The sequence below is a fragment of the Myodes glareolus genome, chromosome 14, assembly GCF_982192425.1.
Source record: "Myodes glareolus chromosome 14, mMyoGla1.1, whole genome shotgun sequence".
Lineage (NCBI taxonomy): Eukaryota > Metazoa > Chordata > Mammalia > Rodentia > Cricetidae > Myodes > Myodes glareolus.
The window spans coordinates 1,091,205-1,118,550 of NC_142039.1; the positions used below are offsets into that span (position 1 = coordinate 1,091,205).

Sequence of the window (27,346 nt, forward strand, 5' to 3'; positions counted from 1 at the left end):
AGGTGATGTGCTGTGATAAAATGAGAAGGGCAGTATGGCAGCGCCATTTCTGGTTTTCCTTCCTTCCAGGTGAGCCTTACGGTATCTTGGAGTTAACATGTTGTTGTAGCTTTGGTGTTTCCCTTGGGAAAAGAAGACACTGCCATTTTTCTTCTCCTCTAAGCACTGACCGTGAAGCCCCTCTCTGCAGGGCTGAGGGAGAGTAGATAGTTGAGTGTGTCATGAATCTGTGTGGTAAGCCAGAGAAGAATGAAGAAAGTCAAGGTGTAGAGATCTTGAAGATGATTATGGAAAATAAAAAGCCAACCCTTATTCTCCTTCAGAGGGATATGAAGCACAGGGAACTTGTACACATGAGACTTGTACCTCCATTACACAGTACTCCATAACAGAGTATGCCATCTTGAACTTCCTTTTGGAGAGGGTGAACCAACAGGAGGATGTCATGTCAATGAAGCCAAACATTTGAGATAGTTAGCTAGTTGAGATAAAAGGGTCATTTTGGTTCCCAGTCAATTTGGTTCCCTGTGGTTCCCACAGGGCCACAGTGGGGAACCTCACAGCTGCCCCCACATAACAAATTATAGTTTTAGCACAGGCACCCCAAAACCCTACATAAAATGACTTTCAGCTATATGCTACATCGGAAATATAAATTAATTTCAAGTGATTGTATGGCTTTCAGCCTGTGAAAGACAAGGCACCATGGCAGGAGGAGCATTTGATAGCATGGAAATGCTCATCTCAGCAACAGAGAGTACAAGGAGAAGAAAGGAGCCTCTGAGAGCACTCCTAACAAGAATGCCTCAATTTCCTCATCTGAGACGCAGGGATGTAAGAGCATTGCTAATCTAGAAAAGACTAAGACCTGTTCCTGACAGCTACTACTATGGTCTGAGAGAAAACCTATTCTTATGTATTATCTGAAATATATTTAAAATAAGCATGAAATGTTCTTGTCTGCTGATTTTGAACCTCAGCATTTGAATTGTTGTCAAGGTAGATTGTTTAGCAACTGACCATCTGAAAGAAGAAGCTCTTGGGTGATTGATATATGCTTTGGAAATTCTGCATTGTTCTGAGTTAACTGTTTTTGTTCATGATTGCATGCTGACAACATGTCTGTGACTTCTTTGACGTGTGGCAGGATGCAGTGAGAGGATTGCAGCTTCTTTTACTCTAACCCATGCTGTCAAGTCATGGAGACTCGTGACCTAAGCCTAGAGAGTGTTAGGGAAGTATCACTGGGAGAAACAGAATAGTTTATCTCACTAGTGTTATGATGTAGTAATCTTAGACCCTGTGTTGAAGATATCAAAATAAACCAAGCTTATTTGAATGGTGTCATTCAAAACTACAGCATCTGAGACCTATGAGACTTGATCAGAAATACTTGATTTTCACTTCTTTCGGCAAACATATTATTCCTGGGTCACATTTTTGTTCTTGATACCTCAGTGATGGTTCTGTTAGATTCATTTCTATGTTTAAAAATATTTCTTAAAAAGTGTTAGACCAAATGTTGGAGTATTTAGCACATTGTCCTATACTAGGTATCATATTTCATCTTTAGTAAAACCTGATCTTTTTCAAAAGTAAAGTGATAAGGTCAAATGATGTTTGTGGGCTTCCGGGAGGAGCAAAGCTGTGCTGCTAAAAAGCCTCAAAACCAAAACCGTTTTTGTGGCTTAAGCCAAAACAAGAGCAAAAATTCATCTTGTGGATATTCAGACAATTTGTGACTTCTTCTGTCTGGTTATTCAGCATAGGTAGGAAAACAGTAATAAATCACTGTATATTTCACATTTACAATGTGAGCAGTAAGTCCTATTTGGTCCTCCTTTTGGCTGAATCATACAGGCTGCATGAAGACTGCTATCGAAAGGTACTTGGACTAAATGGACATTGGTGAGGCTGTCATCATTTCCCACAGAACAGTGGCAGTGGCACCGCTGGATAAAGCAGAGTAGAAGGAGTACTCAGAACCAACGGTGAACGCTAGAATTCCCACTGCTTTTGTTTAACTGTGGTTGAAACCTTGTAGGGTCTACTCTGGAGGAGTGCATATAGATACTCTAAAACTGAAAGTCACAATCAAATTTACGAGTGTGTGGTAGGCTTAAAATTATAATCCAATGCAGAAGAGACAAATATGTTTTTTATTAGAATCATAGTTGGCTTTTTATGCATATAGTCTATCTTAAATATTTATACTTGGGGTTCATTTCTGGCATAGGATACAGTTCTTTTCATTGAACTGGTTTTTAGTAAGCAGACACCGTCTGAGCATCAGCTTCTCTAGGTTACAACAGGAGCCTTTGTCCTCAAGCCGTCTGTATTCCCATGAGCAAAGATGAACCAAAAGTCTTTTCATGGTAACAAGATGCCGATGCCAATGGATATGATCATTTGTGTCACCGCGGGAGGTGGTGGGTGCTACATAGGGAGGTGACATGCAGTGCTCATTAAGGGAAATTTTGAGGTTGGGATTAGAACAGAATGGATTTTGACTGAGATCATGTTATCCCCAATGAAAGGTCACCTTCAAAAGGGTTAGGATGGAAGGAAGTCACCATTACCTGTGTCCTTTGCTTTGCTAAGGAAAATGACTGTGGTTGGATTTCAACCTTTCAGCTATAATGTTTTCTTCTCACAGCTGGCATGGAAGGGGGACAAGAACTTAAGTGTGTCCACACATCTGCTCTAACTGACGTCTGTCCGCACACTTTCTCTTCTTCTTCTCTGTTTTCCTCTCCTGCTTTGGCATCTGTTTTATGGATTGTCACCTCATTAAGAACACTCTTCTTTTGTGAAAGTGACAGAAAAAAAAATGAGCTCTGACTTGATTCATCGTGAATGTAGCTCAACTTTTGTAGAGTTTGATTTGTCATTCTCAAACACAGAACTCCAGCCACCCACTAACATGATCACCCCGTGGACACTGATCAAATGTAATAGCATGACTGTTTTTGTTTTATGCCTAGATCAATAAAAGAGCATTGCTACAATATGATAAGTAGACACTTTATAGCGTGTGTCTGATCGGAGAGATACCTAGGGGGTTGGTTGAATTTATCTTGCAGTAAATCAAAGGAATGAACGTTTTTTTTCAGGTAACAGTGCAGATTGGGTCCCTATGGCAGACTCCAATAATTCTGGTATTTTCCTCTGGATAATAAAGAGTAACAAGTCTGGCCAAGTACGATAAAAATGTCTGTAGGGAAATGCGGAAGAATTTCTTGTGTGAAGCAGTGTAAGTGCTCTGGGGTTGAATACATAATAGAAGTCATATCCATGTCAGTAACTCTCTGTGCAATAGACTGTTTCTGACTTGTGCCAAGATGTACAAAGAGCAGGAGAAAAAATAAACAGTACTTGGTCAGAGCAACACATGTCCTTCCAATATTCCACTTAATATTGGGCGTAGATCCAAATATTAAAAAGAAGTATGGATAAACAAGAAGGATTTTTTCACTAATATGTTACTGCAGTGATTACATGTATAGTTTGTCCATCCCTGTTGACTTATCTTTCCATGTTTACTTGCTTTGCTAATAGATTATTAATATGATAAGTCTTTCATCTGTAAGGTACTGCCTATATTAAAATTATTAAATTTAATTTGATATTCATCAGCCTTAAGAAACACTATACACATGGGCTAAGGGCTGCTCAGTGGATAAAGCACTTGCTAAGCTTGAGAACTGAAGTTTGGATCCCCAGCACCCACTAAATCTGAGTGGACTTGGTGGCCCTCCTATAACCTAGCACTTGAGGCAGAGACGGGATCTGTGGGGCCGCTGAGTAGCAAAATCGGAAGTTCCGGGTTCAGTGAGAAACCCTGCCTTGGGAAATAAAGTGGAAAGTGAGTGAAAAAGACACTTGGTATCAACCTCTGGGTTCTCTCTCTCTCTCTCTCTCTCTCTCTCTCTCTCTCTCTCTCACACACACACACACACACACACACACACACAAGAAAATCTATTGCAAAAACAAAAGTCATCTTGTATTCTTCCTTAGACTGTAAATATATGTATGTATATCATATTTTACTGATTTCAATAAAACTATTTTCACCATAAGAGTTTATCATTCTTATCATAAATATTCATCCTGAAATAGTACTGCCACATAAATAAGTAGATAGTTGGAACTCCATTTTCCAGTGAGAGATGAAAATGTAGCCTTGCAGTTATGTGTCCCTATGAGAACATACTACCGATGCACTTTTGCAGAACTTACTCTATTTTCACAGCTCCATTTAAGGCTCTGGCATCATGATTCTTGATACTTTCGCTATTCCTTTAGCATTTTTTGTTGGATGTGACTGTTTTTGATTCATAATATAGATCTTGAGACCCCTGTTGAAGAGTGAAAACCGTGTCAGTCGTGAATTAATTTTGAATGTGTACTATGCTAACATTCTGATACAAAATTAGTATCTATTACAAGTGATAAACATATGAACCAGGTGTGATGCCACATACCTGTATGCCCAGAACTCTGGAAGCAGAAGCAACCAGATCACAAGTTTAAGTCCAGTTCAGGTTACACAGTGACAGCCTCAAAACAAAATGAACCAGAAATGAAAAGTTCTTAAGCATGTTTGTGAAATAAAAAGTTGAAAACCTGAACCAAGGGTGGTGAGGCATGATGTAAGCAGTCTTGAGGGGCGTTAGAGAAGGGGTGTCACATTCATGGGACATTCTAGTACATGCATCTTCAATAGTCTTAGCTTCAGGAGCCCTAGGTTACTATTGAGGTCAAATCCAGCCTGGGCTACACAACAAGACCCTGTCTTGTAAGGCAAGCAAACAGATAAAAGTAGGGGAGGAGTTTTTCAATCATTTTATTGATACTGCACACAGCTGTATTTCTTTGACTAAAATTAGCAAAATTAGATTTTAAAATTAGATTTTTAAAAGAAAATCACATTTTTGCCTATTTTCATTAAGGTAGAATACCTAAGTTGGAATTTTATTTAATTATTGTTTTTCAAAAAATTTCTCATGATCTGATGTACATGGTACATTTTTTTTCTTCCCTGATTTTGTAAGTTTTTACAAAATGCATATTTTAAATTTTGGCTAGATAGATTTATTTTTATGTGTGTGAGTGTTTTGTCTGCATGTCTGTCTGTGCATTTCGTGTATGCAGTGCCCTCAGAGGCTGGAAGAGGGCCCTAGAGCCCTCATGGTTATGAGCTATGTGGGTGCTAAGACTCAAACCCAGGTACTCTGAAAGAACATCCAGTGCTCTTAGCTGCTGAGCCATCTCTCCAGCCTGTTGGTTTGATTCTTATATGGGGATTAAATTTGTAGTATTGAGCATACTAGACTAGTGTTCCACTACTGATTTCTGTCCTAAGCCCTATGAAATGTTTGTACAATGAAGCATATCATTAATTTACATTTATTTTGTAAGTTTTCCTGGGATAACAGGGCCAAACATCTATTCACCCAAAGTAGGACACTGACAACACACCAAAGAAACAGCTCCCTAAAGTCTATCACAGGAAATCAATGGATTTGTTGGGGTTCCTTACAAGGGCATGGGTGACTCTGGGTCAGCAGGCCCACCCCACCATGGAGGATGACTTAAGAAAACTACATCTCCAGAGCTCCCTACACATCTCAGGAAGCTCCACTCAAGATTCTCCTTCCCGTGGCAATTAATGCACTGCTCATGAGATCCCGATGAGGGGCCTGTGAATTGTATAGCTTTCTTGGCTTCCTGAGGCTTCTCAGTTTCAGAACAGACATCCCAAGTTCTGTTAACCTCCCTCCAGGAGAGACTGTTTCTATTATGAATCAACTGCAGAATGGCATTCCTGGCTTGACCATGAGCACTCTTTCTTTTTTAGATGAGAAAGCACATCAACTTAGTTTGCCATCTTGATTCCAAACTAAAGTCAATTCAGTGAGCTCTGGGACTTTTGTTTGTGCATCATCATTGTGTTTGAGTTTCCAGAATCGTAAATGAAAAATACCATAGCAGATGTATCTAAGCTGGCCAGGTTTGGTACACACTTCGGGTTATTTCAGCCTTCCTAGAGTGTGTCGGAGTACTTTCAGAATGTGTGTTGAGAGATCAGCAGATTATATTGATACCAGTTTTCTTAGCCACAAGCATAGACAATCACCACTAAAAGTGTGGACACTGGGAAAGAGTGAACAAGTCCAGGACATTGAACACCATCACCATAGACAGCACAGAGCCTGACTATGTCTGACTTCATGTTTCATTTACATGGTTTTGGAGGGAGTGTAGGCAGTGTGGGGAAATGTAAACTTATCAGTCACAGGAGCTTTGGAATAATCTGGGAGCTGCATTCCAGTGCACCCTTTCAAAACAGACATGACTTCTCATTGTCTTAGCTTTCTCATCTGTAAAATGAGGATGACACTTTCAGAGATGTGTTGAAAGTTCTTAATGGCCTGCGTAACAGATGCTGGCCACATGAAAACCTCTCCTACTAGAGTCCCCTCAGATCAAAGCTTATGAACTGAAGATTTTCAGCATAAACTTTGATCCATTTTATCATTAACAAGAACCATTGAACATAAACTGTACAATCATATGAATGTGTTTCACCAAGTATGGTAAAGGGTCATGTATTGAAGGGCACAGTGAGTTCTCTCAGCAGAGGTACATGTATGAGTTAACTTGCTCATACTTCTGCATTCTAAATATAAAGAAGCCAAGTAAAAGTGATGTGATTGTGCCCGCTGGGATCGGGGGTTATAGGATACAGGTGTGAATGTGGGTTTTTGTTACTGATTTTTTTTAAGTCAATAAGAGGCTGGCTTTCTTCCCCAGAATGGGTGCAAAATGAGCAGCAGCCTCACAGGGAAGCTGATTTGTGTGCGTCTGATAAGCAGTTTCATAATAAGAGTGATCTGAAATTCTGTCCTTTGGACTTTTTATGAGACTGTGTCTATGTTTGCAGATTATGATCTAGAATAATCTAAAATCCATGAAATTCAGACCAAATCATTTTCTTTGGTCATTCCTGGTGGGAGTGAGTATGGCTTTATAACTGGGTAGCTGAAATTGGTTTGTGAGGGTGAGGTCCATAGTTGTAATATGGGACTGAAATCCTGGGATTGGCATAGGATTCCCTACTGAGTCAGACAACTAGTTTTTGCTCCTGAGTTAAAATCATTGGTTTTAGAGGCTTGTGGAAGGGGAGAATAATTGTTCTTAGTTTCTTTGCTTGTGATTTGGGTAGTATGTGAAATAAGAAGCATTCAGCTTCTCTTCAAAGAGTCTCTCATTCTAGGAAGAACAAAGGATTGAGACATATGAAAAAAACAGATTCCCACCATATTCCTTCCAGGAGCAGGGCCCGCTATGCTCTAATGTTTGGCATACTTTGGGGGGCATAAGTAATCAGTTACTTATCTATAAATGGGCGGTACACACAGTGGTATTCCATTGAAGCACTCTTTTCCTTTTTCTTTTTTTCAAGAATATATTCTTCATAATTTTGTGCCTTATGGAATACATAGCCTTCATGTGGTTTCAGTAGCACCATCAGTAAGTGCCTATCTGCTTGCCACTCGCCATAGAGAGCTCTCTTCCTAGTGTCAGGTTTTACTGTTTGGACATTCACATGGGAATCTCAGTCCTTTCGTATTATGACCCTTTGCAGAAAGCAGAGAACTAGAATTCCTTTCTAAAACTCACTGCATATAGCAGCACTCAATACCTTCTGCTCTGCTTTTGCTGAAGATTAAGAGTCACATTCGATATATGTCCTGAATGTATTACCTGACCACTACATCCAGGCGACCTCAACCCGCATGCCTGTAGTTCACTGGTGCTTTACCCCCATGAGAGCACACATTGCATGAAGTTTAACCAAATGATCTAGGCCCTGAGGATGTGAGACACTGGTAGCACACCAGCCTAGCACATGTGAGACCCAGGGCTCCTGTTCCAGTAATGCTGTGGGAGCACATTCTGCTCCTTCAGGCAATAGCCTTTAAGATACTAGCCCACTTGGGAGTGGTCTCTTACACTGTAAAAGCAGTTGCGAAGCATTTCCCCTCTCTTTCTTGCTTCCAGCTCCCACTGCTAGACTTTGTTCCTGTTTGTGCAGAGGACTGTTATCTAGGACAGTGATCTGTAAGTTTTTCCCTTAAATAAATAACCCTTTTATTATTCATAATTTTGAACTGGTGTGGGATTGTTTTGTGACTTCCACCTTTACAATAATATGAAACAGATATTTAAGTGCATATAACTTGCCAGCTGTGGAAATAGTAGGTGAGTGAGGCAGGAGATGTCTTTGTATTCACGGACCTCACAATCTGTTAGAGGATCAAGGCAAGTAAGCAAGCGTGTGTAATTAGTGTGGTAGGTCCTTTGAAGTGGGAAAGTGTAGGAAACATGTGAACTTGGTACATAACCCAAAGTTAGGGTAGGGCTAGAAGCCAACCTTCTGTAGCATTGGCTGCACTTCCATCACTCAGGTTAATGTTCTCAAGCCTAGTCATTTGTACTTTTTCACTTTGATACACTTGGCACGTTGTCCTCTTGGTAGTTAAGGTTGCCTTCTTTCTCTTTATGATAGTCACCTTTGTCACTGTAGCAAAATATTTGAGCAAACAACTTAAAAAGAATAAGATTTCTTTAGGTTTATGGTTATAGTGGTTCTATCCATGGCCAGCTGATGCCATTGCTTTGAGACTCTGGGCAATGCAGAAGCACCAGACTGGAAGGGCATTAGGGGGCAGGTCACTCATTTTATGGTGACCAAGAAAAAGAATGAAACTGAGAAAGGCTCCAAAGTCAAGGTATGCCTCTGACTTGGACTCCACCATTCAGCCATTGATCAAGCCTCTCCCTTACAATCCAATCACATCAACAGTGTGATCCAGTCAGCTTTTAATGTAATTTTAGGGAGAACGTCTCACTAGCAGATCCATGACACTTCATGTTCAGGTAAACCTGGTCATGACGTTTATCCAAATTCTGATGTCCACTCTGTCTGCACCCAGGGGCCTTGTTTCAGTACTTGTTTGTACACTATGGTTCTTGAGCCCTTAAATCTAACCTCCTAAGTGGATGCAGACTTCTGACTTTGTTGCATGTTTTCCTTTTGGTCATGCCAAGTGTGTTTATACTGAAACACAAGTCATATTGTCAGAAATTACATTCTTCTTTTCTCTGTTATGCTGTTGCTAAGGGAGCATATTAATTTAGAGAGGGGAACTATATGTTCTGGTAAGCTATAGTAACTGTTACCATCACTCGAGCATGTCATTGCAATTTCATGGAGTCTTAGAGAACAGAGGGAAGTTTACAGAGAAATAGGCTCCTGTCAGCCGTGTAGAAAAGGTAGAAGGTGTAGTAGGACAAGGTGGGGCTAGAAATGCCAGTGAGGGTGGAAGGTACAGTCCCTAGTTCTGCCCCTTTACCTATCCCCACACCCTCCCCTCCACTCACAGTGCCCACTTGGTTGGCCTCAGCTCTGTACCTGCAAGCCCGTCATTATCCTTTTCCTAGGATCTCTCTGCCCCAAAGATGAGGAGAAAGGGGAGAGATAAAGGAATGCAAAGGCAGGCACCTGTGCTGTACTGTGTTCTTGTCCTTTCTTCCAAGAAAGGGAGCTTTGTGATACAGACTGAGGGCACACTTGACTTTGTTGGGGTGGGGTCACCTTCTCTAGTATCAGAGGAGAAGTTTGGATAGGAGCAAATTAGAACCTAGCTCAGGACAGGCTGGCTTCAGGGTCAGTATGCTGCCTACTTCTATCTACAGTTCATCCATAGATCTAACCACAAGTTGTATGAGGTTTAAGATGGGGAAGGAATACTAATCCCGAGGCTGATACCTTTATGACTTTTGATTTCAGGCCAGTGTTCACAACCATCTTTGAGTGGTTTTTGTTTAGCCCCAATATCTTCATTGACTAGTCATTCTCATCAAATGCAAGGTGCATCTGCCATCTTTCTTCTTCATGGTACAAACCATTTGCCTTCCTCATCTGTGTCTGTGCATTTGGTTGGTTTAAATGGGTAAGGCCTGTGACAATTTTCAGGTGCTTAGGACTGTCTGAAATTCTGTAAGGTAGGATGTCATGACAGAGCTTTGTGAACATCTAAAATGCATAATTGCATACTTAAAATGCTTGATTAGGTCAAGACCAATGATTTTCTTTTATTAAAATCAGAAAACATTTTAAAATGAAACTATCACTCAGGACTCTACAGTACAATTTGTAGATGAACATATTTTAAGTTGTTGTAAATGGATTACTAGGTAATACACTAAGTTATTTTCTTTTATTGATTTTTATTGAGCTCTACATTTTTCTCTGCTCCCCTCCCTGCTTCTCCCCTCCCCTTTAACCCTTCCACTAAGTTATTCTTGAGTATGTTTTAAGTATTCTAGGAAAACAGGTAGGCATATAAACTATTCTGAAACAACTCTAGGAACCCAGTTCTCTTCATATGTACAGATTAGCTTGGAATGCAGGATTAGACCGTTGTTCTTAGCTTCTCTGCTTTCTTTTTCAGGTCCTGTCGGAGTTGGGCTGAACGAGCTGAAGCGGAAGCTGTTAATGAGTGACACGCAACACTATGGTGTGACAGTGCCCCGTGAGTCCTCTAGCACACAATGGTTCTCTAAGAACATTAGTAATGGTTCTTAATGACTTAGGGAGCTTGCATGGTGCTGGTTACAGTTCTCAACATTTCTCCTCTAGACCTGTGCTCTAGACCTCCTCAGCCCTGCATGCTGCACAGCGACATCACATCTAGAGAAGGAACTGGGGCACCAGAGACTCAAGGAATTTCCCCACACTCCACAGATTATTGATGGGTTATTTCTTTATTTCAATTTAGCTGCTTGAGAAGTTTGTGGTGACTTAATGCATAGGTGACACCAACATTTAGTTACAAATTATCTTATAAATAAAAGTCCTACTGTTCTTTTCCCCTAAGTGCTAGTGTTTACCGAAGTTTTTCACCAGTTTTATGATTAGAAAGACCAAACCGCAAAGAACCTGGGGAGATTTCTCATAGCACCAATGTTTCTTAATTACCTTTCATGTGTAGTAATTGCAGGTAATGTTTCAAATTAGGCTTTCCATAGCTTAATTGACCAAACATGGTAAGCTTCTTTTAGTTATACAGAATTAGATCTATTTTTATAAAAATGGTTTTCATATGAAATACGATACTTGAAACATTTTGATCTCCAGAATAAATGCCATTTGACTACTTAATATGTTGATGTTAGAAAGCTGTCTGAAAGGCCAAATTGGAAAGTTGGCTTTTTTAAGTGGTTTTAGTACTGCATTTAAAACAAAAATCACTTGTGTATTGCCCTTAGCAATGTTCTCTCATTTTGGAAGAGTTCAACTGTATTTTAAAATTATAGTGCTCAGCTACCTCCAGTTACTTCTTGTTACTACATTTTTCCAAATTACTGTTTGTAATGACTTTTAGCTGTAAGTAAGGGGACTTCTGGTTTTCAACAACCAAGATGTAGAAACACGTAGAATTGTGCACGTTGGTTTTTTTCTTTTAATTCCCTTCTCTTACAGATGTTAAATTACAATGTACAGATAATTAGAAAAATTTATCACAAAATTGCTAACTTTATCAGGTGCATAAGCATGGGAGAAACCTTGTAGAAGGAGCAGCGGGCTGCGTTCCCACCCGAAATAATCACAAAAATTGTATTCATTTAAACACTGCCTGACTCATTAGTTCTAGCCTCTTATTGGCTAACTTTCACATCTTGACTCAACTCATTTTTAATAATCTGTCACCACGAGGTCGTGGCTTACTGGGAAAGATTCAGCATGTCTGACCTGGCAGCTTCTTGGCGGGCAGCTCTCTGCCTCTGCCTGACTCTGCTTCTTTCTCCCAGCATTCTGTTCTGTCTACTCCGCCTATCTAAGCTGATGTCCTATCAAAGACCAAGGCAGTCTCTTTATTTGACCAATGAAAGTAACACATAGACAGAAGACCCTCCTACATAAAAACCTAGAAAGTTCAAACCAGATTTATCACTTTCCTGCTATGTCATCCCCTTCATACCCTCAATACCACAGAGTAGAACAGAGTCATAGAGGAGGAAGTGGGTAGGAATAATGCTTTATTAGGAGGAGGAAGTGGGTAGAAGGATGCTTCATTAGGAGGAGGAAATGGATAGGAACGATGCTTCATTAGGAGGAGGAAGTGGGTAGGAAGGATGCTTTATTGGGGGAGGAAGGGGGTAGAAAGATGTCTTACTGGGAAAAGGAAGTAGGTAGAGAGGATGCTTCATTTGTACTTGGAATAAGGTTTATGACATTGCTTCTCAAGTTAGTTACTTTTGTTCAATGTGAACAAAAGTGCCTGACAGTACCAGCCTCGGAGAGCAAAGAAATTGATTCCATCCTGGTGGGGAAGTCAGTGGTCATATGTGGCTGAGACCGTGTACTTAGTAGAAAACCAGGAAGCATAGAGCAAGGCCAGAACTGGAGGCTAGCCTACACCTTCAAAGGCCTGTTCCTAATAATCTACTTCCACTGATCAGGCCTCATCCCCTGAAGGCTCCAGAGCTTTCAAAAATGATCCTACCAGCTGTGAAACAGCAGAACATGGGCCCATGGGGACGCTTCATTCTCAAAACATGATACTTCTCATTCTCTCCTATGTAGCACTGTCCCTTCAAACTATTGTATCCCAGTAAATAGTAAAACCTAGTTTCCTTTGAGGAGAAGTACTATATATCAAATGTGGCCTGTTGTTATGTAAATGTACCACATTTTCCTTATCCATTCTTCGGTTGAGGGGCATTTAGGTTGTAGAAACATTCTTTATGAGTGTCCAATTAGCTGAAAGCTATCAAGGTGCCACCACTAGGTAAATCACAACTTACTGCATGTTGGATACTAGAATGCATAAGGATAGCACTCTTTAACTGCCTATACTATGAATTGATTCCATAAAGAGTAGACTGAGGAAGAGTGATGCAGATCTTTGGGAGCACTGGAGTGTCTCAACCCAAGTGTACACAGTCTGGGGAACACAGCCAGACACTCATTAGTCACTAAAAGACAACCTAAGTCACTAACCCTTGAGTTCATTGTCTGTCATTGTTATTAAAGACATAGACACAAAACAGTAAGCACAGGAAAAACAAATTTTATTAAGAATACCTTAATAACAGAGAAAGTGAGACATGCTGTTTGTTTGTTTTTATGAGGGAAGTAGAGGGAACTCTGGAGAGGAGGTGGAGACCCCAAGAGTAAGAGCCATTGAGCTGCTGACCTAGAGTCTTTCATTGGGCTCATAGCAGAAAATGGTTAAGAGGGAGCTGATTCCTGTTAAGATTGGTTGATTCTCTGAGTATGTCATGGGCAAGGCCACATAGGGAGCCCCCACATACTGCATGCTCCCTTGATGCAACCCAGGGAGATGATAACATGCTGTACCTGGGCTCCTTGCTCAATTAGGGTGATAACTCTGTTAGCTTATGGCTTTGGCTATCTGCTAGCCAGTAGCTCCTGTCAGCACTGCAGCTCACTGATCTTGCAAGCATCACTGGTCTCTGAACTTGGCCAAGTCTTCTGCACATTAGTTAAACTATGCTTTCTTCACATGTTTCCATGACCAGCTTGTAGTGTTAGCATGAACCATTTTCCTTTACTGTCTATGAAGAGTCAACTCTTACTATGGCTATCAAAATATATTGTCCTTGGTTGCCTCATATTTAGCTCCCTATCTGCAAGGTGATTCAGGATTGTCTCCTTTCTGGGATAAATGGAGGCATCTTAGAGGCTGCTCTTACTTATAGTTTAGTCTGTTATAAATAGCTGCAGTAGAAGCAAGGATATTCAAAAGCTGTCTTGAGTGTGCTCCTTGGTGGGAGCTCAAGAGAGTGGAAGCCAGTGGACCTGGTGACACTAACTTTGCTGTTTTCCCAGATCCTTCCCTCCTTATCTGATCAGCTGGGTCATTTCATACCCAGTTGTAAGTCCTTGGTGTTTCCATTCTTGCATTTTAAACTGTTGTGTATACTGTTAGACAACCTGTGGAGATGGGCTAAGAAGGCAATTCAAGTGGAATTCATGAGGCTGGCAGTGTTCCGCTTTGTGTTAGATTGTGTGGTTGTGCTGATCTTTGGATTTCATTAGTCTTTGTAAAACACAGACACACACACACACACACACACACACACACACACATGCAATATCTAAACACGTTCATTTAAGTCTTATATGTAAACTTCCCTGTGTCCTGCTCTGGTTTGTAAATGTTAAATGGAACTTCTTGTAGTTGAACTAATTATAATACATTGATGTTTGGCTTCATAATTGGTTTTGATGCTGTTACAATTATGTCCGAGTTACTGAGGAAGCTGAAGGAACAGGGTGTGGTACCAGTCTGTACTGGTTTTATAACTGCTTTCAAATATATTGTTTTTCCACTAAAAAAGGCAGTCCTATGTTTAGTGAAAGTACTCATCTTAAAAAATGTGTCCTTGTGTGGTTTTGTCATTTGGACTTAGCATAACTTGGTGGGCAAGGATATCACTAGATAATTTATGAGGCTACGGTCATGTGTGCATTTCATAATGCATGATGTCATCATGCAGCATGTGACTGTATTTTAAACGGATACTAAATCTAGTACATGCTCTTATTGTAGGGGAATGTGTTAGAACTGTGGAGTTGCAGAGATAGCCTGACTTATCAGGAAACCAGGCTATACTTAGAGTCACAATAGGATGGCTCTGGAGGGCTAGAACTGCAGTAGGACAACTTTGGAGGCTCTAAGTGAACAGGCTGAGAGACTTCTTAGGGGAGTAGTTTTCCAAGGGAGAAGAGGGATTGTTTAATTTTCCACGCTCAGGGAATGGTTAGTTTAGTTGGTAAGGGGCGGAAATAGCTCTGAGTTCATGATAAAACTGTGTTTCTTTCACTGGTCCTTTTTAGACTTTCGACTCTAATCTTGGGACCAGGGTGTATATTTCTTTTACTGGCTCTGACAAAGTATGATTTTTTTGTGGGGCAGGGCATTTTTTTCCTCTTTCTTTCTTTCTTTCTTTCTTTCTTTCTTTCTTTCTTTCTTTCTTTCTTTCTTCCTTCCTTCCTTTCTTTCTTTCTTTCTTTCTTTCTTTTTGTCTTGTGTTCAAGGATAAGGATGTTTCCTTTCCTGGCTCAGGTCTCAGATCCAGGGTGTGTTATTTCACTGACTTTGGGTTCAGAGTCAGAGTGCTCAGTGATTGGTTGGTTTCCTTCTCCAGTTGTCCCTATTACCTTACAGTTATCATTTAGCTCAAACTGCTAAAACTTAACAAACAAAAGTCTCTGTGTAGATGGACATTACATTCGGATCTATGCATTCCAAATCCTTAGTCTGGGCTTTGAACACCTTTCATCATCAACCACACTTCCTCTTCATTTTTTGAGCTTTCCTGTGCAGGCAACGGGTCAATGTTTTCATAGAGCTCAAACTACCCATGCTCTAGAAGATGTAACCATCGAAAGAATGCCTCATTTGCCACCTTCGTAATCTTCTCACAGGCATTCTGAGGGCTTGTTACTGATTTGAAGACTTCCAATTTGACTTGAAATTCTTCTCAGTAAAGAAGTAGGAGCCATTGCTAACATTTGGAGCTGTCCTGCATGTTCTTTTCGCCTACTAGCTGCTCTGGTACCTATGAAAGTGTCTAACCTGTAGGTACGGGGACTCTGCATATTAGGGCAGTGGTCCCCAAAATGGGTGCTGTGTGTGCTCAGTCATGATGTAAATCTCTTACAGTTGGGCAAGCACAGTATTTTCTTTATTACTACAAAATTAATGCAGAGAAAAGTCTCTGTTTTGACTTCCAATATTGTGGGGGTTTGTTTGTTTGTTTATTTTTTGTTCACTATTTGGTAAAGGAACTCTGGGAAATATCAACAGCAAAAATAATAAATGAATTTAGCCCCATTTCCAAAGCAGAAAAAGTACTCATTTAAATAATATTTCTACTTTTGAATATGTATCATGAAATACACACTCAACAAAATCATTTCCTATTGTGAAGTGGGGTACTTGTTTTCATGATGCAATAAAATTTATCAGTCCTTAATCCTACTTTGGAAAGACTATGACATTCCTTTAAGAACAGCTCTACTTCTTGGTGTTCCATGGGGGAGGGGTGAGAGACTGTTGAAGGACCTTTATAGTAAAATATATTTGCTGGTTTGGTAACGAGAATTAGGATTTGGAACATAACTGAGTTATTTGGCCTTAAAAATTCATTGCTTTGTGGCCGGCATGACAGCTTTGCAAATAAAGGAGCCTGCTACCAAGCCTGGGAACCTGAGTTTGGTCCCTAGTACTTACATGGTAGAAGGAGTGGAAGGAGGGGAGCCACACTCCAGCAGGTTGTCCTTAGACTTCCATGTGCACACCATGGTCTGCACCTCATAGATAGATAGATAGATAGATAGATAGATAGATAGATAGATAGATAGATAGATAGATAGATAGATAATAGGTTAATACGTAAATAAAATTTTAATGATTTTTTTAAGTGTTGCCTTTCCCAACCCATAGTTTCCTGTTAAATATTATAAAAGATATAATTGAAATATGGAAAATGAACATAGTTCTTTTTCAGCCTCTGTCTGCACATGTGCAAGCATTATCACAGGCACAGTGAGGAATTCCATCTCAGAAACATTCATGGTCTTTCCCCAGCTTGTCAAATGCAGTTTTATACACTCATCACTTGGGGATTTATTGTAATCCTCAGCATTTTGTGTTGAATTACACAGTGAAAACTAATTTGTTTTCGCACAGACTGGTTTTTTTTTTTCCAGTTCAGCATGAGTTTGCCATGCACCCACAATCTCAATGATGTTTGATGCCTCAAACTTCAGCAATTCTTGGGTGGCATTTTTTTTTCTTTTTTTGCATGGAAATGCTACAGTCTGTCAGCATGTTCACCTGATGGTGGCTACTGAGGTTCTTCCATCACCCCCACTGTTGACTATTAACAAATACAGCATTAGGGTGAACTTTGTGCACAAGAATTTGAAAACATATAGGGTTTTGTTTCCCTTGAACAATAAGTAGAAGGATGGTTGGACTGTAGGCGTAAATGTTTTTAGAAATTACAAGACGACTGGTAGGGGTGATGACTCCACTGGGAAGGTGCTCATCTTGTAAGCAGGGTGTCCTAATATCTGTCACCATTACACAATGTAAAAAACCAGTGGTGGTATGTGCTTCTACTCCTGTGATAGGAAGGCAGAAACCCGTGAATCCCTGCGACTCTCTGGCTAGCTAGCCTAACTCTACTTGGCAAGTCACAGATTTAGGGAGGGGCTTGTCTAAAGTGGATGGCTCCTAACACCCTAAGTTACTGTCTGGCCTTTATATACATCATAGTGTCTCTGTGTGTGTGCGTGCACACACACCAAAAACAAAACAACCTTTTAATTAAAAAAGAAACCTATATCACTACAGTTTTTACTTTAAAGCATTTATATTTTATTAAACTAGGACAAATCGTGTACTGAAATGTTTGTTTGACTGTTAATCACTTTATTCCTGAAGTGAGGATGGGTTTGTTTCATTTGAGAAGCTCTCTACTTTGGTCTTTTTTCCTGAGGCTATTTTGATTGATAACTCTTTTCATTCAGTTATGTAAAAATGATACTTCATGGATTTTGTGATGTTTTCTTGTTTCTTTTATGTTGCATAGTCTTGGATTACATTTTAATATTGTGACTATGTTAGTGCTGTCTCTGATATAAATTCTGGATACTACTGCTATATTTATTCTAATGTTTTCTCAACTATATTATATTTAGACCCTAAGTTCCATTCATTTGTGTGTGCTGTGGTTTCAGTAGTATGTCCTGGCTCAAAGATGAGTAGATGCTTGTGTAAATAAGGCATGTCTCAGTTAAGTTCTCTAAGCCTTTCTTGTGTGTGTGTGTGTGTGTGTGTGTGCATGTACGCATGTGTGTTCTACCCCATTATTCAGAGGTTAGACTAAGATCTGTGTATTCTAATCATATTCACTTCCTTTTTTTTTAACTTTTAAAGATTTATTTATTTTGTGTATTTGGTGCTCTGTCTGCATGTATGCCTACACACCAGAAGAGGACCATAGATAGATGGTTGTGAGCCACCATGTAATTGCTGGAAATAGAACTTAGGACCTTTGGAAGAGCTGCCAATTCTCTTAATCAATGAGCCATCTCTCCAGCGCTCATACTCACTCTTTAAATTCTGCTGGTTTGAATCCGAGCTGTAAGACAAAAGCAGAAGGTATTTTTAGACCAATGTTGGTTTCTAAAGAGAATTAACATACTCCCCTCTCTACTTCTTCACTTTTCAGTTCCCTCCACACTCTTAATTCACACCCCACCCCACACACCCTGCTAATCTTGCCAAGCAGGGGTTTTTTTGTTTGTTTGTTTGTTTTTGTTGTTGTTGTTTTGTTTGTTTGTTTCTTTGTTTTTTGACAATAACTTTTCAACCAAGGTGCATCTACCTGAGGACTCAGGTGCTATAACTCAAGCAAAAGTTAACTGGAATGGTGGCTCTGATGCTTGCTTCCTCACACCATGAATATTAATGACACAGACAAATGGGAGTAGGTGAAGTGAAAGAAGCCTTGGTTTAGATTTGTTCTCAGCATTTATGTGTCCAGCTTGTATTTCACCATGGGGTATCACATTAACACAGCTACCAAGATGTAGCCTCAGTCTTTCTGTCTCATATCTAGCTCCTTATCCATGGGGTGATGTGGGGTAATCTCTTTTCTGGACTAAGGTAACCTCCTTCATTAAAAGCCATCTTTCCCCAGTTAGGTAAGTTGCATTAACTTCACTCAAAGCATGAATATGTGAGAGATCATCAGTGTCTTGTGTACATCCTCAGGGCTTCATGGGAGTCAGACAGACAGCCAGCCTGCCAACATTGGCCTTTCTTCCTCCAGGCCCAGTCCTTTCTCTTACCTACTCAGGTTGGCTGTCTCGTGACCACCTACAGGCCCTCCTCTTTCTCTTTCTTGACATTCCCTACCTCACTCTTTTAAACCTAGCATCTTTTTAAGTTCAACATGTGTTTTCGGTATAACATTAGTGAGCAGTTGCATAGCCCTTTTCCCTAGCTCTCTACAGTATTCTAGCCCCTGCCGTGTTACCAGTATGCCATGGCTCCCCATGCAGGCCTTCCATATCCTTCCTGTTTTGTGTATTTTCAAGGTTCTCAGATAAGTGACAGGCATCTAGGACTTTTGATTGTAAGGGCAGGAAGGGTAAGGCTGCAGTGGGGTTTCATGTGTGTCCACATTGGAAAGTATTGTGTGTTGTCATTGTTTTTCCACTAACCTATATTTTCTGCTCCTTTATACTTCTCTCAAAAATAAGTAGGCAACATTGTCAAAGGTTGTGACATACTGTTGTTACTGACTTGGCAGCAGTTGTAAATAATACATGGAGGTATTTGGTTTCATTCAGTTGGTAAAACAGAATACTGAAGGTACATGCCATGTACTGTGTGAAGAAAGTTTACCTTCCACCTAGTGAACAGTCTGCTTACTTTAGCAAAAAAAAAAAATCAGTATACAACAAAATAAGCAAGTCATTTGCAAAAGAAAGATGATTTCCTGGGGTGTGGGTTAAACTCTACACATATGATTACTTTTATGTATTTACTCATATTAAAGATTCTTCAAAAGTATGAGTAATGATCAGACCCATGGTGCAATTAGACTTCCAATATTAACATTGTAATGGCAGTGGGAAAGTCTGAACTTATACTCCACTGTACTTTACCAGTTAGTTCACTTTTTTCCCATATGTTTTTAAATCTTGTGTAGGAGACTAACTTAATATACTTGATTTCGTTTAAATACTTTAAGGTAACTGGTGTAGATTTTCTTAACTCCTTTTCTATCAAATCACAGATACCACTAGAGCAAGACGAAGCCAAGAAAGTGATGGTGTGGAATATATTTTCATTTCTAAGCATTTGTTTGAGACAGATGTACAAAATAACAAGTATGTGAATTTTTGTTGAATTTTTCTATTGCCATTGTGTTTAAGCTGTTGCCCGCATATCTAGTTTAAGATAGTCTAGGGTTCCCTTCCATTTGAAATACATTTCACTTATTATAGTACTGTTAGAAGCCCTTATAAAATGGTAGTTTAGTTAGTAATTAGAGATGTTCACGTCTAATTGTTTTTTTTTTTTAATACCTAGGAGCTACTACATTTCTGTGCAGCTAAATCTTTAAGAATTATTTTGAAGCATGAGGAAAACTTCCCAGGGTGTTTCTGTGACTTTTTTCCAGTCCAGTAATTGAATCTCAACACGTAACTTGGGCAGGACTTTATTTTAAAAATTAATGGCCAGCTATATGATATGCTTGCACCATAATCTTCATGCACACCTAAGACTCATTGGCACTTCCAGCATTGGAGTAGAGCTGCCATGCTGCACACACCATCTCCTCCAGCTAACTCCTACCCCTCCCTCCCTCAGTTTTCCATTGCTGAGGTGTGGCTACTCAGGGCGTCAGAAGTAGGGTGTATTTTCACACAGTATTGTGGGATTTTATTGAAACATCAAAATGCTTTCTTCAAGGTTGGCCCTATGACTGTGTTTTTATAGCACATAATCGCTGCCCTGGTTCCATTAGCCACCTCCCAGCTCCTGTGGCTGCAGTGCTCAGCTCTGTTACTCTGTAGTGTGCAGTGAAATTCCAGTAGTTTCTATTGTTTGGCTCACTCACTGTTTTATTGCCTTGCATTAGTTCTGAAAGGGGGTGATGGAAAACGTTAACGCTCTACTGAACCAAAGTACTTTTTTCAACTTAAGTGTAATATAAGCAAGTGTTACTGATTTGAAAATGTAGGAGATTTTTTTCAAATTGACATTTGCTGAAATGCTTGGTTCTGTTTATTTTATTAAATACAGCAAAAAAATTACATGTTCAGCAAAAATATCTTTTGCCTATGAAGTATAACTTGCCACCTGCTTTTTTCATATTCACAAGCCATCCTGATGAGTGTCTAATTTTCTACAGGTTCATTGAATATGGCGAATATAAAAACAACTACTATGGCACAAGTATAGACTCAGTTCGCTCTGTCCTAGCTAAAAACAAGGTTTGTCTGCTGGATGTCCAGCCTCATGTAAGTAAACAAAGCATGCAGTTCCCTGTCAGTCTCCTGCCGCATGTCAGAGTGACCTTCATATGAAGTCTTCTCATTTAAATGTAGGTTGGTTAAGAAAAGTAAACACATAATGTTATTAGAAAATAAGAGGGAAAGATGTCCCAAGGTCAGTGTTTATCTGTCTTGGTTTTATTCAGTCGAGTTCGCTGGCTATTACATGTTTATTTAAGATCTTTTAAAATTGTTGCATACATAACATGCATTGTATTATGCCTCATTCTCAGTGTTTATAATCTGACAGTGGCATCTTAGGTCATCATTCTCTTGCTCTAATCTGATCTTGTACATGATGTAGACAGTTAAAGCCTGGCATAGCGGTGAGGCACTGTTCAGTAATATCTTGTCTGAGATGCCACAGAGAGAGACCTTGTGTATCACCCAGGGGCCTCTTGTGGGTACTTTGAACTGAGAAGGCCAATGGGTGAAAACATTCAATTCCTTATGTGATAGTCCTTGTCCTCTGATTGGTACCCAAATCCAGCATTACCCTAGTCTTCCTGGAGCTGAAGAGTCTCCTTCTAATGGTGATAGTATTCTAGGATGCTTAGCCTCCCAATTACAGAAGTTCTACATCTCTTATGGATGAAGAAGCTAGAATTATAGAATCTTTAACATCAACTTGGAAGCTGCCTTCTGTCCATGCACCAGGAGGAAGTGGGGCATTCTGCTTGTTCTCAACTCCCTGTCTGTGTACTGGACCTGGTTACTCCCAGACTCACTGAGTGCATTTTCTCATGCACCTCTATGCTTTCCCAACTCTGCCATCCTTTCCTCATCCTCACCATCACTATGTCGCTCTCCTCAACACATAGGGTCAATCTACTTAACCTCACAGTGGGATATATGAACTATTTAGACTATGGAGATATCAATAATATCTCTTAGTTTTGACAATTCATCACTCTTGACAATTCATCACTCTTGACAATTCATCAGTTCAGTCTGCAGGAGTCAACACTTAAAAACCCAGATGAGAATTGTAGAAGCCAGAGGGGTCAAAGACACCAGGAGAACCCAGCCCACAGAATCAGCTAAACAGGCTCATAGAGGCTCAGAGACTGAAATGGCAATCACAGAGCCTGCATGGGTCTGTGATAGGTCCTCTGCATATATGTTATGGTTATGTAACTGTATATTTCTGTGGAAGTCCAATTAGTGGGTGTGGGGTCTCTGACTCTTTTACCTGCTTTTGAGACCCTTTTCCTCCTACTGGGTTTCCTTGCCCAGCCTTGATATGAGGATTTGTGCCTAGCCTTTTTACGTCTTGTTATGTCATGTTCAGCAGATATCCCTGGAAGGCCTGCTTTCTTTCTGAAGGGAAGTAAAGTAGAAGTAGGTCTGGGGAGATGGGGTGGGGATAGGTACTGGGTGGAGAAACTGTGGTTTTCATGTATTGTATGAGAGAAGAATAAAATATAAGAAATTAAAACAACCAAGGTTTGTTTTATATACCTGTATATACCTGTATACCAGTATGTTGGTATATACCTGTAACCTAGCACTCCAGAAACTGAGGCAAGAGTATTAGGACTCCCAGACAGGCTCCTATGCAACCCTATACAGTCCCAGACAAACCTGTCTCCAAACAAAGCAAGACACTTGATGGGGGAGGGGAGGTGCTGCCCGACCTCACAGAGAGCAGAGAGACTGCACAGACTCCAACTTCTAGCAGAGAGAATGTGAAAGAAAAGGACAGCTTACAGACTGCCAACCTCATCACATCTTTTAGAAGCTTGGCCTAGGACCTAGTGTTCTAATGGTTTTAGTCACTGTCTTCCATAATAGTGATGGTTAATTTCAAAACATGTAAAGTGTAAGTTGCCTTCTCTAGTTGCTTTTCAGCAATATTGTCACCTTAGTTGTCAGGAACTGATTGAATAATAACATGACATTAGAGAATAATTTTAAGAAATTTTCTCCTTAGAAAAATCCAAAAATGCGTGAAATTATGAAGAAATTTGAAAAAAGAATTCTCTTTTGCAGACAGTGAAGCACTTAAGGACACTGGAGTTCAAACCCTATGTGATATTTATAAAACCTCCATCAATAGAACGTTTGAGAGAGACAAGAAAAAATGCAAAGATTATTTCAAGCAGAGATGACCAAGGGACGGCAAAACCCTTCACAGTAGGTATTATGATGGCTAGTCATTGGATCAGCAGCACCAAAATGCTTGCACGCAGTACTTAAGAACACTGTTGCAGATGAAGTTATGATCTAGAACTCCTATAAGGTCATAATGTTTTATTCTGTGCATTTTGAACAATGGTGTTGTGAATTCCTCTTGGTTCTATGAACTGATATTCTACTTTGTAGAACTGGGTATGGTAATGCACCCCTGTTATCTGAAACACTCAAGATGCAGGCACAGGACAATTGAGAGTTAGAAGTCATTCCCTTCTGTCTGAAATATTTGAAACCAAAGTGTTCTACAATAAGACTCTGTGCCTCCAACCAATATCCACATTAGTAGTATTGGCCACTGTTTCTGAACTTCCTAGCACAGACAAAGCTCTGGGTTTATTCCCAGTGCCACCAAATGAATCAAAGAAAATATGTCAGCAACAAAAGTTTGGTATTACGCACGCATGCTGAGTTAACAGCAGCCCTGATATCTATGCTTATCGTGATGTGCCCATGTAATGGTGCATTACAAATGACCCAGAAAGCCTGAAAAAGTAGTGATAGGGAACGTGATTTTGTTTTTGGCTTGGTTTAAAGTCTAAAATCACAGCTTTCAGTAAAGTCATTGTAAAATGTTTCTATTGATGTGAAATGATGCAATTATCTAGTTGCTTAATTTGTTACTACTTATTTTTATAGGAAGAAGACTTTCAAGAAATGATTAAATCAGCACAGATAATGGAAAGTCAATATGGCCATCTTTTTGACAAAATTATAATAAATGATGATCTCACTATAGCATTTAATGAGCTAAAAACAACATTTGACAGACTAGAGTCTGATACCCACTGGGTTCCTGTGAGCTGGTTACATTCATAACTCAAGAAAATTTCTTTAATTGTGTTTTTTACAGAGTGCATGATTAGGTCAGCTACCATGTTTTTGGTAGAATCTTCTTAAATCTCTATCACTGTTATAGATGTAAAGTCTTCATAAAATTTCAATGTGGTTTTGTTTATATCTTTTAGAGCCTTATTTGAATCATATAACTGCACAATCTAAAAGTCAAAATCTGCACAGTGTAAAACTTTGAATTCCCTAATTGCCTTTAGTTCTGTCTCTGTTGTTAGAGGCAATGTGTATCAGAGTTCATACCCCACCTATACTTTCTGCCCTTCACATTGCATGCTTGCAGTTGACAGCATGGACTTAGCCATCTTGGCAGCTCCACAGGTTTGATTGAGCTGGAAATAAGACCCCATCCTATTACTGCTCCTGTACACAGAGTATGTTCTTTGTGTGTGCTTTGTTCTTAAGGAAGTATCTCACATATTATAGCTTAGGAAATCCTTTGGAGTACATATAGATGCTGCAAATATTCTAAAAGGGAAACGTGGATTCTTTATTTTTAAGTTGAGGGTCTTACTATGCTCTCTACACTAGCCTTGAACTCAGTCCTCCTTTGCCTCAACCTCCCAAGTACGGGTATATGCCACTGCAACAGGTTTAGAAATAGATCTAAGTAATATTATAGATGTAGACAAAATTCCTTCTTGTGGTTTAGGGCAAGCAATGATCACAGAGCAACTCTTGTTTTAACCTGTTACTTTTCAGAAGATACTTCTGGAGTCAAAATGTTTTCTTCTCTTGCTTTGGAAGTTCTCAGCAAATTATAAGAATGAGATAAGTATTCTAAACATGTAACACACATGTTCGAGTGCGTACAGTTAAGGAAAAAGTGATCATGTTTCCATACTGTGCAATCACCATATGTTTAAATTGTGCTACGGTGTGTTCTAAAAACCTTATATTGTGTTAACTTTTTTCTGATCAAAATGCTTATTAACATTGGCCAGATTTCATCTCAACCTATTCTGAAAGAAGATGAATTTTTTGAATGTTTAGACGACATTGCTCCTTTTTCTTTGATGCTATAGGTCTCCGGCAAGTGAATAATTTACCATATTACAAATGTCCCACAGTTCAGAAAGCTCCTGCCATTCCTGTGAGCAGTGTGATTCAGCCAATAGAAAAACCATCACATCTATGACTTTAATACAAAGATATTTTTGTTGCTTTGAAGAGAGTTTAAATGTCATGCTTAAAGAAAAATAAAATATAGGGAAATTTTATATATTTGTGAGATATTTGAAAGGCATATTTTTAGTTATCAAATAGGGTTATTCATAAAATAAATTGTATATAAAGATATAATTTAAAGTAGTAGTTTTATAAGCAAGATCAACATTCCATGTAAATATTCGACCTTTTTGCAGGTAGATCCACACATGTTACATGTTCACTGTCATGTGATAGTGTCTATTGCTAACTTTCCTTATGACATGTCAAATTACTATGAGAAGCAGACACAGAAGACCTCATTATTCATTCAGTCCCACAGCCAGATCACTGGACTAATGAACACAGTCTATGCAAGCTCTGTATTTATTAATTAAACGATAAGCCATGCAGTTTAAACACAAATAGGATGGCTAACAGATTCCTGTTCTGAAGCCTGTATGGACTGTCTAGTAGCCCAAGTCTTAAAGAATTGGTTTGCATGGAATCTTGGGGAATGCCTACACTTCTCATAAAGCAAGTTTCTGTACCAAGAATGATGAGGAATGTATACCAGCATAGGGCATTCTGTGAATACTTGAGGTAGCCCAGTTTCCTTACTACAAGATATCTTTGTTGATTTTTTTCTTTCTTTTTGGGATTGTTGTCTCCATTTTTCATTTTAGGGTAGAATTTGTATAGTGCAGTGGATATTTTGAGTCCTTATGAGTAGTATAGATGGAATGTTATGAAAATATAAATGTCTGCACCTTTTAGACTACAGCTAAACAACAGTTCTTTAAAATGATGAAAATAAAAGCAGTTTAAGAAATCAGGTGGCATGTAAGCTTACCTGTGCTTTGATGCTCACAAAGAGAATGAATTAGAATGTAATAAGCCAGGCCAACAAAGGGCTGTGGATTCCTGTAGTAAGAGGCAACCTCTCTCTGCTCTCTGGCCTCAGCACTCCTACCACCAAGAAGAACTCTCTGAGCTCTCAGCAGCCTGTTCCTGGGATGGCATGGCAGCCACTGTTAGAGAAGAAACAACTGTTTCAGTGTTTGTACAATTAAAATTGAACTTCACTGTTCTCCTTGTCCACCTCCCAGTTAGAGTGGCCTAAATGTAAAGAGATAAAATTGAAACAATAACCATGGTTTCTCTGATTAATGTGGAAACTTGGCATCTATAAGACTGGCATTCCTGGTACTGTATAATCATTGAGTGTACCTAAACTGTAGTAATTTAAAATGAGCAAACATGTAAATTCAGATTACAAAACTATGGAGTCAAAATGTCCCTAAAGACGCAGATTTTTATTTATTTTCCTGTGGCCTATGATGAATTTATTGATAAATGTAGTAGAAAGTTTTTTAGTCTTAATAAAATATCTTCAAGCAATATATCTGTTTGAAAGTTGTGTAGTACTTGAGTACGCTATAATTGCTCTACCCTGTGTTACTTTTTCCATGGTGGAACAAATTCCTTCCTTTACTATGATGTAATTTATTTGATCTTTCCATGCCTGAAATTGAATGTTATATTTCTTTTCAAATAATGCTTTCATCAAGATTATTGGACAGATGGAGCTCGCTGGTCTTAGTCTGTAAGTGTAGCAGTTTGAAGATGTACAGAAGGAGAATAGGATGGGTGGTCCAGACCGGTGTGTTGGGAATGCCCATCCTCACCTTCCCCATTTGGAATTGGGATGCTACATCCTCCTCTTGGTCTAGTTACATGAAACTGACCTTGTCAGCTGGGCATAGGAGAACTGTCTTCTACCTTATGAAGCACCTAATTGATAATGGTCTTTTTTCAGTCATTGTAGTTAGCCCAGCCCTTCTTCCACAGGAAGATTTATGATATAACACTGAAGAGTCTGACATTTAAGGCCAAGATTGATTGATCAGGTGAGTGATCAATTGATTTTTGTAGGGCTGAATCAAACTTGGGACATTTCACATGCTA

General features: G+C 39.4%; 1 protein-coding gene across 2 annotated transcripts in view; it reads left to right on the forward strand.

Moving 5' to 3' along the window:
* Mpp7 (MAGUK p55 scaffold protein 7) overlaps nt 1-26,781 on the forward strand; it is a 210,486-nt gene extending 183,705 nt beyond the window's left edge. For both annotated transcript variants that reach the window (XM_048460938.3, XM_085698908.2), the window contains 5 exons: nt 10,527-10,607; nt 19,924-20,017; nt 21,046-21,154; nt 23,180-23,323; nt 24,020-26,781. In XM_048460938.3, coding sequence (XP_048316895.1) covers nt 10,527-10,607; nt 19,924-20,017; nt 21,046-21,154; nt 23,180-23,323; nt 24,020-24,199 — 608 coding nt within the window. In that variant the 3' untranslated portion in view covers nt 24,200-26,781. The remainder of the gene's footprint in view (nt 1-10,526; nt 10,608-19,923; nt 20,018-21,045; nt 21,155-23,179; nt 23,324-24,019) is intronic.
* Nucleotides 26,782-27,346: the final 565 nt, after the last annotated feature.